The sequence below is a fragment of the Aethalodelphis obliquidens genome, unplaced genomic scaffold, assembly GCF_003676395.1.
Source record: "Aethalodelphis obliquidens isolate GAN/ISIS:26980383/991018 unplaced genomic scaffold, ASM367639v1 scaffold11, whole genome shotgun sequence".
NCBI classification, from domain to species: domain Eukaryota; kingdom Metazoa; phylum Chordata; class Mammalia; order Artiodactyla; family Delphinidae; genus Aethalodelphis; species Aethalodelphis obliquidens.
In genome coordinates, this window is record NW_020837955.1 from 43,082,842 (window position 1) to 43,103,072 (window position 20,231).

The window sequence follows — 20,231 nt, forward strand, 5'->3', positions numbered from 1 at the left end:
GCTGGAACAGACCAAACAGGAGACTCGTGTGCCCGCCTGGAAAATGAGTTTGAGAAGGTCTACAGAAAAAGTCCTTGCATAGTGAGCAACGACTCATGGTAACAACAAGGAAAAGCTTCGCGGGAGAAAGACAACAGGAACTCAGGCAGCGGGCTTAGACAGCCACGTGAGAATTCAGAGCAGAAGCCATCGATCAGCTGATACCCTGCTGAGGTCAGAAATACCCAGAGAACTGGGATGCAAAGGAGGTTTTCAGGGATAAGTAGCAAACAAGCTGAGAAACACAGGTCTACGTTTTCCGTCAGGGATTCCACACAAACTCCCCAACGTAACCTCTGCTTCTCCTTGAGCCAAGGTCGCCATCCCGGGTCAGCTATGGGAACTGTGGGCCAGGACAGGGCGGGCTTGTGTGTGAAGTGGGGGGCACACTTGTGAATGGAGCTGTGTGTTTAATAAAGTCTTCTGAAATTTGGAATTGCTGCCCATCAGTGATTTACCGTTAAGCACTTCTCCCTGGGATCTTGCACTTCTAAAAACACTATTTGCTTTTTATTTAACACTGAGCCTTTTGATGTTCTAGAATACAAAAATAGTATCTTATTATTTTAAAAGCTTAAGAGAGAAACTAGCCATATTATTAGAAAAAGAAGATATATGCAGGTATAGTCTGTTCAAATATCAAGAGGTGTGACTTTTCAAATTCACATTTCAATCTTTATTTACATAAGACTTTTAGAAGTAGTGGGTGTAAATATTAAATCACCCAAGCTTGGGTGAAATTTTATTGAGAATAACTACAAATAAAGGGAAACTGATTTTTTAAAGTCACTTTCTGAAATTTAGATGAAAAGAATATCGAGCATTAACAAAAAAATGATATATTTACATATCAATATAGGTTTTCTGTGCGCAGATTCATCTCCTAGGAAACATACAGAGGCAAGCTTGGGGAATTACAAAGGAAGGAAAACCCTAATCAAATAGGTACTGTTGTTCAAACAGAACATTAGCTTAAATGATCCAATCAGCTGCTTGGGCCAAATTTTTTTTTCTTTAAGCCCTTCGTGCCAGAAGACGACCTCTCAGAGCATGAAGAACCCACATTACGTTCCAACTGTTTGCCCAGCAGATGGGGGATTTGAAAGATACATTCCATGGAAATGGGATAAGAATAAGGAAGGTCCTGGTTAGTCACCAGCATCAATGCAATCTACCCATAATGGGGTCGCACTGTTTACTCGAAATCCAGGGCATGTTTGGCAGTTACAGTGAATCAACCGAAATACAGTAAGTTCAAGTTGCTGGATCTTTGATTTCACCATTGTTCAGGATTACACCACAAAACGCAATACAACCTGCGGAAAGTTCCCGGAAGATAGAGGACAAAAAGTAGAGAAGCACATTGGGGCAGGTCTGCCACCAACCTTTGTCTTCATATTTGTCTGATGACGTCACAGAGTCAGAGGTTCGCATGGGCGATAACTGACACAGTTCTAGGCCTCAGTTTAAAACAGAGTCATTGCCTCTCACTATAAAACAAGTTGCCTGCAATGCAGCACGTGAAGACTATAGTTTACTGACTCAGTCTTTTGCTTATCAAAAACAGCAATGTGTTTCTCTAAAGATCTTTAGGGGGCAATCCTGAAAATACTCAGACACACACACACACACAGACACTCCTGCTTTCTATGTGGAAATTAAACACAATTCTATCTTACTGCAATATGAAGACCGCAAATTTAAAATTAAAAAAACAAAAACAAAAACCAAGAATTACAGCGGTTTCAAACCTATTAACTTGTTTTTAGAACAAGTTCAGAATTAGTAACAAGGGTATCATGATGTTAACGCACACTTTACGATTTTCTGCCCAGCACAGGAGACTGAGAATCTGACTCTGGTCACGTTAAGACCTCCCTTTACTTTGAATTAATGGTGTGAATACTGTGTTTCTCCATCTGAAATCTGTGGTTTGTGTGAAGTTTATGCAAACATGAAAGAAAAGCTTAAAGAGGGAAAAGAGAAAAAACAACGTTGATTCCTATTTGGATAAGTAAATGAGGTTAGGACTTTTCTCTAAGATGTACTCAAATAACCTCTATTTTAACCATATCCAGAGACCTGTTCCCTTCCCTGAACCCTGTGTTTTAGAAAGAACTTAAAATGTATATTCAATTTCTATTTCCAGTCTGAAGCTGGAAACAAATTAGTTTGCAGCCGGGTAGAATGCTAAGAAAAGCTTATCTGCACCTTTTTATTTACATCCCTCATTCCTTAGAAACGTATCTGCTGTTTTTATGAACTTTGTTTTATGGATCTAATATTTAAGGCCAAGTCTATCTTTTATGTCACAGCAAGAAGGTTAATGTACTTACAGACTCCCCCGCAATGCATCTTGGGCAAGGCTGGGCCCAGCTCTTTCCACCGTCCTGAGGAACCTATTTAACAAATCACAGCGGCAGGTGAATCAGAACGGTGGTTATTTACACTTTTCATTAGACATTTAAAGGCTGGTTTGGTGGGAGCAGAAACCTACCCCCACGCTTGGTCGCCCCTGGCCACCGTCTGGCCTCGGTGCAGGGAGGTGGCCTCTGGGCTGGGCATCTGATGACTCGGGCTCCTTGCTGCCCCAGGATGTGGGCACGCGCACCTTCACCTGGGGGCAGCCCCACTCCTGCGCTGCTGCTTCTAATCTCCTGCATGCCCGTTTCTGCAACAAACAAAATCTCACTTGAGATGGCCTCGTAAAGCACACGACACTCTAATTGAATTTGCTTTCTGAGAACCTCAGCTGCAAAGACAGACCCCTGTGGAGCTGGGAAAGTTTATAGGACATTTGAGGAGATGACTTTAAACTTTATCTTTCGGGAATAAACACCATCAATTACACTTAACCTCATTATTTCTAGCATTGTCTGATATTTACTTAGCTTTACGGATTTAAAATAGTCATTTTAAACAATTTTGGCTGAAACTCTTGTAATAAACTATTGTGACTGGTTTACTGATATTGAAAATGTACAAAACCTATAAATTTTGTTCAAGAAACTGGCTATACGCTTCCATACATTTTGCCTGGTATCAAGGCAAATACTTTCTTAATACAATATGAATAATTCACATGTGGATAATTCTTTGTCTTACTGACACTGAAGAGTAAACTAATTTTATTTATTTCAAAAGTTGCACACACAGCCCATAACTGATAACCTTTGGGAAAGTCAGCATTTGGCTTTTGCTTCTCCATGAACTAAAGATGAATTACAAAAGCAACCCTCCAATGCTAAAGGAAAACGGTTCACTCTCTAAGTGCGAAGACTGTGTACTTTGCAGGGTAACGATGTTTTCAGTGACACAGAGCTGAGGGTCAGGAGGTCCACCCCTTGCCAGTGCCAGCATTCCATCCTGGGTCCCTGGGCCAGAGGGCGGCCCCGCTGGTGGACAGCTCCCACCTGAGTCAGAAAGCACCCTAGCACACGGGCGGCCTGCACACCCTCTTCAGTCACTGGCAAACCATCGTCATGACTGGGGCCAAATCTGTTCATTATCTGTCCTATTATTCATTTATGGTTTTCTAAATTGACTTTTTTTTACTTAATGGATTTATCTAATATATTGATAGAAACCTCCTATCATGGGTTTAGAGTGCCAGGGTTACTCTTCCCTAACATGCCTTAAAACAGATACCTGAGGATGAAAATGGAAAACGTTGACATCTGAGCCCCTTAAACCATTGAGAATAATGTCCTGGGGTAAATAAAGTGTGGAATCCATGCGGCTGAGACAAGGGCAGAGGCAGTCACCCCTCTCCCTACAGTTCTTCCTGAACACCAGGAAATACAGAAAGGTCACAGTCACTTCTGCACTGAACCACACCCTGGGCACAACCTGAAATCAGAGAACACTGACATCTGAGAATACGGCCAGTGAGAAAGAAAAGCCACCAAACCCCAGTGCGGGGTCCCCTCTACTCCAGCCCACACCCCCAGCGTGGCTCCATGCTGAGCAAGGGCAGAAGCTATGAGCTGGACGGAGCGGGGACGCCAGTGAGGGTGTGAGTGATCTGCCCCCGGAAAGCCCACCCAGACACGGCAGCTCGGGGGGAGCCTGAGCCCTGGAGCACAGACTCTGGGCAGGGCCTCCAAAGTCCACACCGTGGAAACAGACGCCATTTAAAGAGGCTCTCCTCCAAACTCACAGGTCCTGAGAGGGAAACAGGCAAATGAGTTGGGGGAGTGCCCCTTGGGTGCTGGGTGGTGAGAAGGAGAAAGAGGGGAAGTTAGGGTCCTGCAAGCCACGAGGACCATAATACCAGGAGCCTCACACCCTCCCCTGTCCATCACCAAAACAGACAGACAGACACCTGCTATACCTGGACTCAGCCAAATTAACAGAAGAACTGCCATTAGACCAGCAATCTTTACAAAACACGCATTAACATAAAAATCCCTCCTGAAAAACAACCAGGAATCAAAAGAAGATTGTAATTCAAACAGTCTAAAAACATACTTAAACGCTCAAACAAACATTTGAAGATATGAAAAACCACCTTGAATTAGAAATGTAAAAACAGAAAGGGACAAAAGCAGGCAGAAACCAGGAGAGACTTGAATGAGTTCAGGAAAGTAATGGAAGGAAAAAGCACAATTATCTCAGAAATGAGGAATAAATTATAAAATGCAATAAGGAGAATAAATTCAAGTGAAAATAAAGGGCACTAAAGAAGGACAGGAGCACAACCAAGAGAAGGAAAAGAACATAAAGGGGAAAAAAAGAGTAGGAAAGGAAGCAGTGGAAATGGAAGACAAAGAAGGAATAGTGTTCATAAATCAGAGTTCCGAAAAGAGGAAAACAAAATAATGGAGCAAAGCTAATGTTTAAAACTGTAACCTAAGAAAACTTCCCCAAAACAAAAAAAATGACTGAATCTTAAAATGAAAAGGCTCACAGGGCACCTGGGAAAATTAACCCAGAATGATCAACGCTGAGATATATCCTAATAAAACTAGGAGATTTCAAAGATAAAGATAAAATCCTCAAGGCCCCTGGGCATGCAGATCAATGAAAGTGCAAAGGAACTGGACTGGCATCAGGTTTTTCAAAACCAACATACAAGTAAGATGACAATGGAGAAACATTCTTTTCAATCTCAAGGAAAGAAAATATGAAATAAGAATTTTAAATCCAGCAAGCTGTCCTTCAAATATCAAGATTACAGAAAAAGAGTTTCAACATACAAGAATTTAGAGAATACCACACCCATCAGCCCTTCCTGAGGATTCTACGTGAAGGTAAGCTTTATCTCACCAAGCGATGACTGGGAAAATTCCAGCATAAGGATTTTTTGTAAGCATTTGAAAGTATTTAGATGTACATCTAAGACTAAATTTAAAATAAAGGTGGGACTAGGTCGAAAGACTAATGTGCAAATATTAAATACTCTGACAAAGCAGAAATAATTCAACTAAAATATGAGAGACGAAGGGGGAGGGAAAGAGGAAAAATTCTGACTGTGGGGGCTTCCCTGGTGGCTCAGTGGTTGGGAGTCCGCCTGCCGATGCAGGGGACACGGGTTTGTGCCCGGTCTGGGAAGATCCCACATGCCGCGGAGCGGCTGGGCCCGTGAGCCATGGCCGCTGAGCCAGCGCGTCCGGAGCCTGTGCTCCGCAACGAGAGAGGCCACAACAGTGAGAGGCCCACATACCACAAAAAAAAAAAAAGAAAAAAAAAAGTCACTACGAGAAATTCTGACTGTGTATAGGCCAATACTGTATAAGTGACAGGAGCATATTAAACAATACTAGGAAAAAATTGATAAATCAGACAGTAAAGAGTTAAATGATAAAACTGATTACTAAGGACATTAAAATAGGTTTAAATATAAAACTAATCACTAGAAAATACAAATCCTCCTAAATTCAAAATAAAAAATCTCAATAAAAAAGCAAAGAATACAGATTGCATAAAGAAATAGCAAATATAAGAAAATATACATAATTATGGAATATTATGATAGAGTTGCACGCAAATAAATCAGTCATGTCAAATGTTAATGAGCTTAACTCACCTATTTTTACAGAAAGGTTTTAAATTTGGTTCACAAAACAAGACCCAATTATATGCTGTATACAAGAGGCACACCTAAAATAAAATGATTTTGAAAGGCTAAAAATAAAAAGAATGGACAAACATATACCGGCAAATGAAAACAGAAAGAAGGAATAGACCAAGTAGATTTCAAGCCACAAAGCATTAAATACAACAGAGGACATATTTAATGCTAAAAGCCATAGTTCACAGTGAAGACTTAATGCTCATGAACATCTATGCACCAAACAATATAACCACCACCTTTACGAAGCAAAGACAATACAGAGATACAAGGAGACAAAATCATGCTAATCATAGGAGACTTAATACACCATCCTCAGTACAAGGCAGAGCAAGGGTTCCAAAAAGTAAGAAGAAGACAGAAGATCTAAATGGCGTTCTCAATCAAGGTAGATCTTACGGCTATGTACTGAACTTCATACCCTGATAACACAGAATCACATTCTTCTCAAGAACCTACAAGGAAAACACTACCTATCAGAATCTATGCAATGGATTTAAAGCAGTTATCAGAGAAAACTTCATTATACTAACATGTTACCAATAAAAATGAAAGAATAAAATTAATAAATTAATAAAACCTCAGCTCATAAAAACTAGGAAAAGAACAACACAGTAACCCAAAAGAAAACACAAGGAAGGAAATAATGGAGGGAAAAGCTGATTAATGAAGTAGAGGGTTTTTTTCCATCGAAAAACAGTAGATGTAAATCCTGGGGAGTTGGGGGTGGGGAGAGAGGAATTAACAAAACAGACAATCCACTGGCTAACTTAACCAAGAAAAAAAGGGGAAAAAGCACAAATACAGAAAATAAGAAATGACACAGGGAAATAAAATGAAACACAAGAAATTTTAAAACTCATAAGAGACTATTTTGTAGATTTCTATACAAATGAATTTGAAAATGTAGACAAAATGGATAACTTCCTAAGAAAATTCAGATGACAAAACCTGACCCCATCAGAGATAGGAAACTTAAACAGATGACTGCCATAGAGAAAAAACCAGAAAGGGTTATGAGCAAGTACCCCACAAGAAGCACCAGGACCAGCCAGTTCCACAGGGGAATTCCACTAAACTTTCAAAGATCAGATCATTCCAGTGCACTACACAGAAATTATTCCAGAGCACCGACAAGGAAGGAAACTTTCCAACTCCTTTTATGAAGCATGTATAACTCTGATAAATCAGATAAACAGAACAAAGAAAGAAAACTGCAGACCAGTATCACTTATGAATTTCAATGCAAAAATATTACATAAAATATTAACAAATAGAATTAAATATCACATTAGGCAATCACATATCATGACCAAGTAGGATATTTTTCTAGAAATGAAAGTTGGGTTCAGTATTAGGAAATCCATTAATATCATTCACTGTATTAATAAAGCTAAGGAAAAAATAATATTATCTCCATGGATGCTGAAAAATCCTTTGACAAAATTAAAACCCATTTATAAAAACTAAAGAAAATAGGAATTGAGTGTTATATTCTTAACATGGAAAAATATACATAGCTTAATCCTAAAGCCAGTATCTTATTTATTGTAAAAAGACTAGCAGCATTTCCACTAAGATCAGGAACAAAGCAAGAATGCCCAGTCTCCACTTCAGTTCACCATTGTCCTAGAGGTATTATGTTACCCAATAGAGTTACAGAATGGCCATCATCAGAAAGTCTACAAATAACAAATGCTGGAGTGGGTGTAGAGAAAAGGAAACCCTTGTACCCTGTTGGTGGGAATGTAAATTGGTACAGCCGCTATGGAAAACATTATGGAGGTACCTTAAAAAAATAAAAGGAGAACTACCATATGACCCAGCAATTCCACTCATGGGTATATATTTGGAAAAAATGAAAACTCAAATTCAAAAAGATACACACACCTCAATGTTCACAGCACCACATTTACGATAGCCAAGACATGGAAGGCAACCTAAGTGCCCATCAACAGACGACTGACGTAAGAAGATGTGGTGTATATGCACAATGGAATATTACTCAGCCATTAAAAATATCAAAATATTGCCATTTGTAGGAGCATGGATGGACCTAGAGAATATTATGCTTAGTAAAGTAAGTCAGACAGAGAAAGACAGATACTGTATGACCTCACTTATATGTGGAATCTAAAAAAATATTACAAATGAATCTATATACAAAACAGAAACAGACCCACCAGATATAGAAAACAAATTACCAAAGGTGGGGGGGAAAGTAGGAGTACTGGATTAACAGAGACACACTACTGTGCTTAAAATAGATAAGCAACAAGGATTTACTGTATAGTACAAGATATTATACCCAATATCTTGTAATAACTTACAAAAGAATACAATCTGAAAAAAAAAATTTCACAAGTACACCTGAAACTAACACAATATTGTAAATCAACTATACTTCAATGAGAAAAAGGAGGGGTAGTACTGGTGATAAACAGACAAACAGACCAATGGGACAGAAGTTCAGAAAGAAACCTGAATGTGTATGAAAATCTGGCATCTCGAGCCAGTGGGATAAAGATGGACTCTTTAATACATGGTGCTGGGACAACCGGGCAGCCATTTGGAAAAAGATAAAATACAATCTGTATCCCATACCACATACAAAAGTAAACCTCAAATGGATTAGGGAGCTAAATGTAAAAGAGAAAAGAAACTATAATTCCTAGAAGAAAATGCGAATAGATGCTTCTTGAACCTTGGTGTAGGGAAACACCTTCTAACTATGACTCAAAATCCAGAGCAACAAAACAAAAATGGATAAATTTGACTATTTAAAAATAAAGATGTCTGCAGGGCAAAACAAAACCAAACCCTAAACAAAGTAAAGAGATAACTACAAGTTGGAGGGAAGTATTTGCAGCATACACCACAAGAGAAGAGCTAATAACCCTAATACATGAAACTCTCATAAAAATTGAGGGACAAAGAACCAGAAACCCAAGAGAAAAATAGGAAAAAAAGACATGAACAGACAAAGTTATAAAAATGGCCTCCAAACACAGGAAAGGCTCAAACTCACTTATATTTACAGAAGTGAAAATTAAGACAATATCAAGATACCACTGTCATCTATCAGGCTGGCAAAATTTTTAAAGTGTGATGCGGCCTCTGTTGGTGAGGCTGTAGGAAACAGGCACGTTGCTGATGGGAGTGCACACTCTGCAGGGAAATTTGGCGGTATGTAACAAAGCTCACTTTTTAACCCAGAAACTACACCTCTAGGAATCTACCCTCCAGGCACAGCAACAAGCGTTTGAAAAGTAAAAACTGCACAGGGTTATTCATGGCAGCACTGGTTAAAGTGCAAGGTATTGGAAACAACCTAGATGGAGAGTGGCTGGACAAACATGGTACTCTCCAGGCAGTGGAGTGCCATGCAGCGGTAAAAAGGAGGAGGGTCCCTGGCTTGCAGTGATTTCCATGATATACCGTGAAGTAAAAAGACAAACTGCAAAAGAATATCTATAATCTACTATCCTGCATGTAAGAAAGAAGGGGATATAAGACATTATACACCTCTCTGCTCATCTGTGCAAGAGAAATACTGGGAGGATATATGAGAAGCTGAAGAGAGTGGGTGGGAAGGGGCTGGCCAGAAGGGGGCTGGCACCAGGGATGAGGCGGGAGCCCCGCCCTGCTGAGCTTGTTCTTGGGTAGCTCTGAGTCTTAGAACCATAGTAACATTTCATGTGCCCAAACAATAAGTTTGAAATTTAAATCAAAAAGCATGTCAGGGAGAGGGGACCCAAATGGAACACAAACAATAACAAACGAACAGAACTGTATTACAAAAGAGTAACACAGCCACTGAAGGACAGAACCATCCTGAGTAAGCCTGGAAAATACTATTCTGACTGGAAACTTAAACAGCTAATGACAGAGCCCATTAGAAATTATGGAAATGAAAAGTAGTTATGGAAAAACTCAGTAGATCACTAAACAGTGAGTCACTGATGAAAAATCACTAATCAACTATGAGACAGAACCAAAAAAATTACCTGGACCACAGCGCAGAGTCAGAGACACAAAAAACTACGAAAACCAGTAAAGGAGAATGAAGGTAGACTGAGAAGATCCAACACTCATACATCCTCCAGATTTGGAGTGTTAAAATAAATAAATGATAGTGAGGCAGTATTTGAACTAAAGACAGAATTTTTCAGAACCAAGGCATGAAATGAATTAGATTTGAAAATCCAACCAAACGCCACACAGGATTGACAGAAAAAGAACCCATATCCAGACATATCACAATGTAACTGCAGAACATCAAGGATAAAGAGAAAAGAGAAGAGGCCACCTCTTTAAAAGTACCTCTTTTAAAGTAAAGAGGCTGTATGCAATTACTGACTCTAGTTAGTAAATCTGTTTCTCGCAGGGTTACCAGTTTTGAAGCTTTATTGGCATACTAGGATTGAATAAATAGGTAAATATATTGTCAATAATGAGAGCCAGCTTTCTATTAATGAAGAAAAATTACAAATAAAGAAAGGGAGAAGGCTACAATGAACCCAGGGGTGCTGGATTAGCAATGGAATTATTAATATGAATGCACAGTTTTTAATACATATCCAGATAGAGATACAGAAATATACATAGATGTGTATATATATGTAAATGCAAATATATATACATTTACCCACATATATAAAATGTATTTTATAATGTACACATTATAAATATGTATATAATATATACATTTCCTAGCTATGTCTGCTGAGAACAATGGCACCCTACCAGCAAGACTACACCTAAGCCCCTAGATACTGGTTTCTAAATATCATTCTCCCATTAAAGGAATCTGGGCTCCGTGGAAAGTGGCTGATTCAGGGATGGAGCAAGGAAAATATAAGCTGAGCCTTAAACATTTTCTGGCACCCAAAATAAGAAAGAGTTGTGCTTTTTTTTAAAGGACAAGGGCACATCAAAAAAAAAAAAAAATAGCACCAACCTGAAGGAGTTCCTAACAGACAAAGCTGAAACAGCTCAAGCAATAAAATAAATAACAATAGCAGTGGATTGTAATCCACAGAATAAATACCTGTGAGGCTAACCAAAACAAAAATAATTGAATAATTGGGGGAGAAAGAATAGCTCTTCCCTGAAGATGAATTCTAATTAATAAGTATAAAATGAATGAGGGAAAGACAAAATCATCATTAAGTATATACCACAGTGAAAAATATTTCAGGCAAGATTTACTAATAGATGCTATATCAGTAGGCAAAGGTTTAAGGAGAAGTAGGATATGGCACAGTCTCAAAGTATCTCCCCCAAGGTATGTATTAATTATGAAGAGAAAACCAGTAACTTTACAGGGGATGAAACCACCTTCATCCAGAGATAGAACGAAGGTTAATATCACCAGTAATGAGACATCCTGACATCATGGACCCCCGATGGGATGCGCTAAGAAAGTGTAACATCACCTCTGTGATATTCGTGCCCGAAAATGCACGGCCTCAACCTCATGACAGAAAATGCTGAACAACCAAAATTGAGTGACGTTCTTCTGCAAAATAACACCACTGCTCCTTAAAAGTGCCAAGGTCGGGACTTCCCTGGTGGCACAGTGGTTAAGAATCCGCCGGCCAATGCAGGGGACATGGGTTCAAGCCCTGGTCCGGGAAGATCCCACATGCTGTGGTGCAACTAAGCCCATGCACCACAACTACTGAGGCTGAGCTCTAGAGCCCGCAAGCCACAACTACTGAGCCCGCGTGCCACAACTACTGAGTCTGCGTGCCACAACTACTGAAGCCCATGCGCCTAGAGCCCGTGTCCCACAACAAGAGAAGCCACTGCAATGAGAAGCCCGTGCACCACAAGGAAGAGTAGCCCCACTTGCCGCAACTAGAGAAAGCCCGCATGCAGCAACGAAGACCCAACACAGCCAAAAATAAATAAATTTACTAAAAAAAAAAAAAAAAGTGCCAAGGTCAGGAAAAACTGAGGAAGCCTCATAGACTGGAAAAGTCTAAGCAAACACCAGGACTAAGTGCAATGTGGGGTCCTGGATTAGATCCAGGAACAGAAAAAGGATGTTAGTGGGAAAACAGGTGAAACTTGAATAAGGTCTGTAGTTTGGTTAATCGTCCTGCACCAATGTGAACTTCATGGTTTGCTAACTGCACTATGATTACGTACGCTGTTTAGGTGAAGGGTGTTCATGAATTCTCTATATTTGGGTTTTTGGTTTTTTTCCCCAACCTTTCTGTAAGTCTAAAACGATCCGGAAATAAAATTTTAAAAATGAAGGTAAGAAAGTCTCTCGTACCCACTGTGGCATGTATGCCACACTTCTAGAAATACGGATGCAAGCCAAATTGCCTTCCCACAGCCCGCTAATTCTAATTTTTCCCTCTTGAGCAACATAAAGTAAACAGTGACAGGTGTATAAGATAAAAATCCTTTCCGATGTGTGAAGACAGCTCTCAGGTACTTTTGAGGCTATTCTCTCCAGCCAAACTTTCCTACTGCCTTTCACTATCCCGTATCTGAGGTTTTCCACAGTCTTCCCATCCTAGACACGCTGCCCTGGAGTTCCTAAATCGTCAAGATCCCTCTTAAAACGCACCATGCAAAACACTTGCAATGCCCTGTCGCCAGCCACAGAGGACAGCCGCGTCCCCACTCCCCAGCTCGGCCCTGAGCCTGCGGGGAAGAAACCCCTGCCAGCCGAGCGGTCCTGGCGACCACGGCATTGGGTCCACGAGAGGCCAGCGCCTCCAGCTCCGCGTCTCCTCCACAGGAAGCAGCGTCCCGTTTCTGGTGCCCACTGACTGTCCTTGTTCTTTAAATTCAACTGCAGGCTCTGCTACGTCCCCTTGTTAAGTGTAATTTGATTTCCATGTTGTTTTCTAGTGTATCAAAGTACTGCCAAATACTGCCGTAATCATGCGGATTGCCTTCGTGATTGGAAATAACGCCGCCTTCTGTGTCCCACCTGAGTCGACCAAAGTGTTGAAGAAGGAAAGACCAAGGACCTAGATCTCCGGTTACTCAGGATCTGCTCTGTCTTTACACTTTAAAAAGAGGCATGACGTGTAAAAGGGGTTTACTGTCAAGCTCCAATAATCTGGGCAGGGCTTCCCTGGCGGTCCGGTTGTTAAGATGCCGCGCTTGCACTGCAGGGGCGCGGGTTCCATCCCTGGTCAGGGAACCAGGACACCGCGTGCTGCGCGGGACGGCGGAAAAAACATCGGGGCAAAGGGACGAAGTGGAGATACTAAACGCGCCCGTGCCATGTTACACACAGGCTGCGACTTTCCCGTCAGTAGCGTCACAGGCTGGTATAACTGCGGTATTACTGTCTCCCTCGCTCCTTCCCAACACCACTTGCCAAGAAGGAAAGCAAAGGGCGTGGGTGGGCGACTGCGGCCGCAAGCCATACTTTCTGGATGGAGTCTACACACGCTGGAGCTACACTCGAAACTCTTCCTCTCTGGCGTCTAATAACTTCGGGCACAGTAAGGTCAGCAGACCTGGGACCACAGCCGGCGACAAGCTGACACTCCTCGCGGCGCTCAGGTGGCCGCGGCTGGGTCCCCAAATCCCGGGGCAGGGGAAAGGGGAGCCACACGGACACTGGGGTGCTCAGCGAGGGCTGTGCTCCTCTAGGGAATGTGGGGATCACCTGCTTGGTGGCCCTCAGCCAGCTGAGTGGATTAAATTATTCATGTTTTCTGCCGTTTACTGTGGATTGTTGAAAGCTGGCCGCATACGATACTGATCCGTATCATTTACTTGGGAAATATTCCAGTTATCGTGGATTGGCCTGGACCAGAGGAAGACGAAGGATGCAGAGGCATTTAACTCCGGGATGCTTGTGCTGCATGGCTTGCTCTCTTCCACTCCCTACTAGAGAGGCTCTGTCAGCCTTCATAAAGGCAGATGAAGATTTACCACCCAAATAAAAGACTCTTGCTCTGTATAAACAAAATTAAAATCCTGACTATACACAAAGACCCCATTACTTAATAATTGAAGATCTACCGAACAGCAACCTCGCCAGAGAGGAGTTGAAACAGGAACATGGTTGAGTAAGAGAAGACACTTGATAAGATGCATAAATTAAAACATAAAAGATGTATCATGTTCCCACAATGATGGGACACACAGCTGGCATGTCTGGGAAAGACAAGCTCCCCTCCATTGAGAAGGCAGGTCATGCCTTTGCTGCCGGGACTCTTTCCTTTACTGGAAGTGATGGGGCCCCGGCGAGCTTGGTGAGTGGGGTGAACGGGAGGTGGGGTAAAGGTTTCACGAGCTGGCAGAAACGGAGTGCACAGCCCTGGCTCGTAGAAACCAGACGGGGGCTGTTCTCCTGATGCGCCCGGGCACACACGGGTGAGCCAGCAACAGGGAGCACACAGAGCACCGTCCAACCCGGCTCTGTCGAGGGCCAGCTCTGACCTGGACTGAACCCAGACATGCGGCCACCTCTGGAAACCCATTTCTCCACTCCGTGCTCGAGAAGGATGTGGAGGATAAAGACGCCAACTTCCTGAACCCTGACAGAAACACAGCATGTATCCTCTTCAGTCAGCACAGCAACAAAGTGGCACGCTCTTAAAAACCTTAAGTTAAGCATATATAATACATATGCTAATATATGTCAAGCATATTTAAGTTAGAACGCCAGTGTAAATCATTAGAAGTTGGTAATGCAATTAAAGGTAATTCTCTACACACAAACACATAATAATCTCAGCTTTCATTTCAAAGGTATTTTAAGGATTTTTATTGACTAATGGAGATTATTCGAAAGATCATTTGTATTATAAATGTGTGATGCTGGTTAACTGAGTTCTAGTTATCAGAAAATTTGCTGAGTGAGTTTTTTATAGGTTACTTTTAACTCTATCATAGTAAAGAAAGTTTACTTTTTCTGCAATAGCTGATGCAGACGTCCATCAGCTCTGATACAGAACCCTTAGTGCTTATGAACAGGATTAATAAGGCCTACAGACTGTTGTTGAGAAAGAAAGCATGTTTCCATCAAGCAGAGATTCCCCCTCAGTGACACTTGGAAACGACCCTGTGCTCTTGGGGAGGGGTTGCTTTCTGCGGCACAGAGCAAATTACAGAAAACACCAGAAGCTAGGGTCCCTACTCTCAACCCCATGTTGTCAGGGCATCCCAGGACTTCAGCCACGTGGACCGTAATATCGAGATGCTGCGCTTCCCTCAGCTGCCCTTTCCAGAAGACTCCTCACCTTACCGGGCACGGGCTTGCATCCACGCCCTGGACCAAGTCTAGCTTGGCAGAGAATGCATCACCTCCCGATGAGGAGATGAACGAGGTTAAGCCTCTGGCAGGAGTGAGAGCTGGTTCCCTAGAGGAAGGTAGCAGAGGAGAGTGAAGAAAAACCACTCTTTACTTCCAATTAAAAGACAAATGCACACTCTAGGCTGAGGATTAATTCTGCTTGCATGGTTTACCATGGACACTATAACCCTAAATTGTAAAAATCTACTCACCACAGGTGGAGCCTAGTAAACGTCCCTGCAATGATAAAAAACTACAGGTTGGAGTGTTTCTGCATGTGTTCTTTCTGGTTTTGGGGGGTTTTTTGGCTGCATTTGGGTCTTCGTTGCTGCATGTGGGTTTTCTCTAGTTGCGGCAAGCAGGTCTTTGTGGTGCGCGGGCTTCTCATTGCTGTGGCTTCTCTTGTTGCGGAGCACAGGCTCTAGGCGCATGGGCTTCAGCAGTTGTGGCGCACGGGCTTAGTTGCTCCATGGCAAGTGGGATAGAACCCTGGTCCGGGAAGGGTTCTATCTGCATTGGCAGGCGGATTCTTAACCACTGCGCCACCAGGGAAGTCCGTGCATTTGTTATTTCAATAACAAACAAAAATTCTGCGACGTAGGAAGGATAGGGAATTTTATTTCTATGAAGTCCACAAACCTCAGGTAACTTGCCTGGTGATTTGAGATGGCAGAGCTGGGGCTCAGTGTGCATTCATTCTAACTGGGGAGACAAGACTGAAACATACACTAAAGCAACTCTAAAAACTTTACAATAATGTATGAAAAATATTTCAAAACTTAATATAAAGCTATAGTAATCAAGATAGTGTGGTAATGGCACAGGGATACATATAACAGATCAATGGAATGGAATTGAGAGTCCAGAATAAACCCTTCCATTTATGGTCAACTAACTTTTGACAAGAGTGCCGAGACAATTCAATAGAGAAAGAAGCATCTTTATAAGGAATGGTGCTGGTGTAATGCTATATCCATACGCACAAAGAGAAACACAGGGCCCTATCGTTTACCACACACAAAGATGAACTCAAAATGGATCAGAGAGCTAAATGTCAGAACTAAAAGTATTAAATTTTTAGAGGAGAACATAGAATATCTCTGCGATCTTTGGTTAGGCAAAGATTTTTTTAGATATGACAGCAAAAGCATGACTCGTAAAAGAAACAAATTGATAAATTGGATTTGATCAATATCGAAAACTTTGGGGCTCCAAAAGACACCATTAAGAAAGTGAAAAGACAAGGCACATTCTTGGAGAAACTGCTTACACACCATACACACGTTAAAGGACTTGTCTCCAGAATATATAAAGAAGTCTTTCAACTTCACAAGAAGACAACACAATTTTTTAAACGGGCAAAGGATCTGAATAGTAATTCTGCCAACAAATATATACATACGATCAATAAGTACATGAAAAGATGTTCAACATCATTAGTCATTAGAAAAAGGCAAATCAAAACCACAATGGCGCTTCCCTGGTGGTGCAGTGACTGAGAGTCCGCCTGCCGATGCAGGGGACATGGGTTCGTGCCCCGGTCCGGGAAGGTCCCACAGGCTGAGGAGCGGCTGGGCCCGTGGGCCATGGCCGCTGAGCCTGCACATCCGGAGCCTGTGCTCCGCAATGGGAGAGGCCACAACAGTGAGAGGCCTGCGTACCGCAAAAAAAAAAAAAAAACCCACAATGGGATACCGCTTCCCACCCACTTAGAATGGTTATAATCCAAACAAGTGTTGGCAAGGATGTGGAGAAAATGGGACACTCATTTGTTGCTAGTGGGAATTTAAATGGTGCAGCTGCTTTACAAAGCAGTTTGGTGACTCCTCAAAATGTTAAGTGCAGAGTTAGCTGACAACCCAGAATTCCCCAGCTAGGTACGCACCCAAGAGAGATGAAAACATATGTCCACACAAAAACTCGGTCATGAATGTTCACAGCATCATTACTTATAAAATCCCCAAAGTGCAAACAACCTGAATGTCCATCAACTGAGAAATGGTTAAATAAAATGTGGTATTATCTATACAATGCAATGTTATTTAGAAAGAAGACGGAATAAAATACTGATATATGCTTCAATATGGATGAACCTTAAAAACATTATTACGCTAAGGGAAAGAAGCCAGTCACAAGAGACCAAACACTGTGTGATTCCATGTATATGAAGTGGCCAGAGAAGGCAAATCAAGAGACAGAGCTGGGGGAGGGGGAGCTGCTAGTGGGTACCAGGTTTCTTTTGGGGTGATGAAAATGTTCTGAAATTAGATTACGATGATGTCTACACAACCCTGTATGTACACTAAAACCACGGATCCGTGCACTTTAACAGAGTGGACTTAACGGTATATAAATTTGCAATACTGTGATTTATAAGAAATATATATATGGTCATTCCGGTGACCAACACATATTTTTCAGATATATGTGGTCTTTGTCCATGGTTCCTGGATCACAGCTCCCAAAACCCTTGGAATTTGCCACGTGATTAGAGCAACGTGAGTGTTCTCTGTCAATAATACGTGGTCTCTAGTCCTCAGTTCCTGAAACCACTTCACAGCCATAAAGGTGAAGTGGGTGTCTCCTTATTCATAACAAGCCCCCTTCCACCCCAACTAGGTTTATGCTAATGAAGTGACTTTTGACAAGCACCTGGGGGGTGGGGGCACTTGCTGCCTGAGGAAAAAGGTAGAAAACTAGATGGATGGAACTTTCAGTCCCACCCCCTGATTTCCGGGGAGGGGAGAGGGGACAGAGTCAGTGTTCAACCATGCGTATATAACAAAGCCACCACAAAGCCCAGAAGGAGGGGGTTCGGAGAGCTTCCAGGATGGGGAACCAGACGCTTCCACAACCAGTGTGCCAGGCCCCAAGCTCCAGGAAGACAGAACCTCCTTTGTTCAGGAACTCATCCTATGTGTTTCTCCATCTGGCTGTTGATTCGTATCCTTCAATGTCCTTTTACAATAAATTGGTAATCTAGTGAGTAAACGGGCTTCCTGAGTTCTGTGAGCTGTTTTAGGAAGTTAATTGAATCTAAGGAGGGGGTCGTGGGACCCTCTGATTTATAGCCAGTTGGTAACAACCTGAGCTTTCAACGGGCATCTGAAGTGCAGGGCAGCCTTGGGGGACTGAGCCCTTTACCTGTGGGGTCTGATACTGTCCCTTGGTAGTTAGTGTCAGGATTGAGCTGAATCCTTGGACATCCTACTGGTGTCCCAGAACTGCTGTGGGCAAGCCTCTCCTCCAACACATACACACATTGGAACTGGGTCCAGGAACCCATTTAAAATGATACATAAATAAAGCTATTTTTTTAATGGGCAAAAAAACTGAATAGACAGTCCACCAAGAAAGATATAAATGATTAATAAATACATAAAAAGATCTTCAACATCGTTCGTCGTTAGGGAAATGCAAATTTATATTGCTGTGAATACCTAACTTCACACCTACGAGGATAACTATAATCAAAACGACAGACACCGTGAGGATGTGGACAAACCAGAACACTCACAGGAGGCCAGTGGAGGTGCAAAATGCTACTGCCACTTTGGGAAACAGTCTGGCAGTTTCTAGGAAGTTAAACATCAATTTACCATTGGAACCAGCCATCCCGGTGAGGGACATCTATCTAGCAGAAATGAAAAGTTATGTCCACACAATGATCTCTATGTGACCCTTGTGAGTTCTCAGCACTATGCATAATAGCCAAAAAGGAAAAACAGCCCCAATGTCCACCCGCTGATGAATAAACAAAATGTGGGCTATCTATACAATGGAATATTATTTAGCAATCAAAAAACAATACACTAATATATGCTTCATCATGGATGAACCTCAAAAAACATTATGAGAGTGAAAGAAGTCAGCTGCAAAACCACACACTGTATGATTCTGTTTACATGAAGTGTCCAGAAAAGGCAAATCTAGAGAAACAGAAAGTAGATCAGCACTTGACTGGAACTGGGGGTGGGAACAGGAGTCATTGCAAACGGGCACAAGAGTTCTTTCTGAGGTGAAGCAGTCTAAAACTGGGTGGTGATGGTTGCACAACTAAAGTGATGAAAAATCACTTCATTGTACACTTAATATTTTAAAAACCCTAATCAACGTGGTCTTGATGATAAGCGCAAAAGGGAAATCCGAGAAGTCATGGGCCATGGGCATGGTCCTGAAGGGGAACACTGCACTCAGCTGATATATAATTTCCCCTAAATAAATGAAACTTAGAAAATATCAACAATTTTATGCATCAATGTAATCCTCCCTTCACTTCTTTTCAGTTAAACACACATACACACATGCTCTTCCACGTTAAGCAGTCACGAAGTAGGTGCTGAACACCTACTGGGTGCCTCGCTTGGCTCTGGGCACCTGGTAATTAGAGAAGCAGACGCCAGGTCGTGGTCTTCCATGGGCCACTGCTGAACACAACAGACACCTACAAGGGCCCAAACCATGGAAAACTACCTCCTGACTGACCTAACCTCATTTTGACTTTTCTGTGTCATGTACAAAGAAATCTGCTGAAAACTAGAAATGACTGAGGCTATGTGTAGCTGGCAGTATGAGTATTTGTATTAGAGTTATAACTGAAGGTGAATTATGATTGATAAATTTCCTTTTTCAAGATGGAAGAATGGCTGAATACAATTAAACTGAGTAGACCAGACAATACGAAGTAGCTCAACAGATGATTTCTAAACTAAAAGACAGGTGAGAGAAATAAATAACTTGTTTCTTGAAGAGTGGGTTACAATTACTTAGAATGAAGAGTGACCACAGAAAGGCAAAACAAAAGGGCTTTGTCAGGGGTCCGCATCATCAGCTACTATA

The 20,231-nt window shown here is 41.9% G+C and overlaps 1 protein-coding gene across 5 annotated transcripts in view; it reads right to left on the bottom strand.

Moving 5' to 3' along the window:
• Positions 1–20,231, bottom strand: part of CUNH10orf143 (chromosome unknown C10orf143 homolog) — a 106,555-nt gene that overhangs the window by 77,335 nt on the left and 8,989 nt on the right. For all 5 annotated transcript variants that reach the window (XM_027112964.1, XM_027112965.1, XM_027112963.1 and 2 more), the window contains exons 2-3: positions 2,537–2,710; positions 2,376–2,438 (exon numbers count right to left, since the gene is read on the bottom strand). In XM_027112964.1, coding sequence (XP_026968765.1) covers positions 2,376–2,438; positions 2,537–2,710 — 237 coding nt within the window. The remainder of the gene's footprint in view (positions 1–2,375; positions 2,439–2,536; positions 2,711–20,231) is intronic.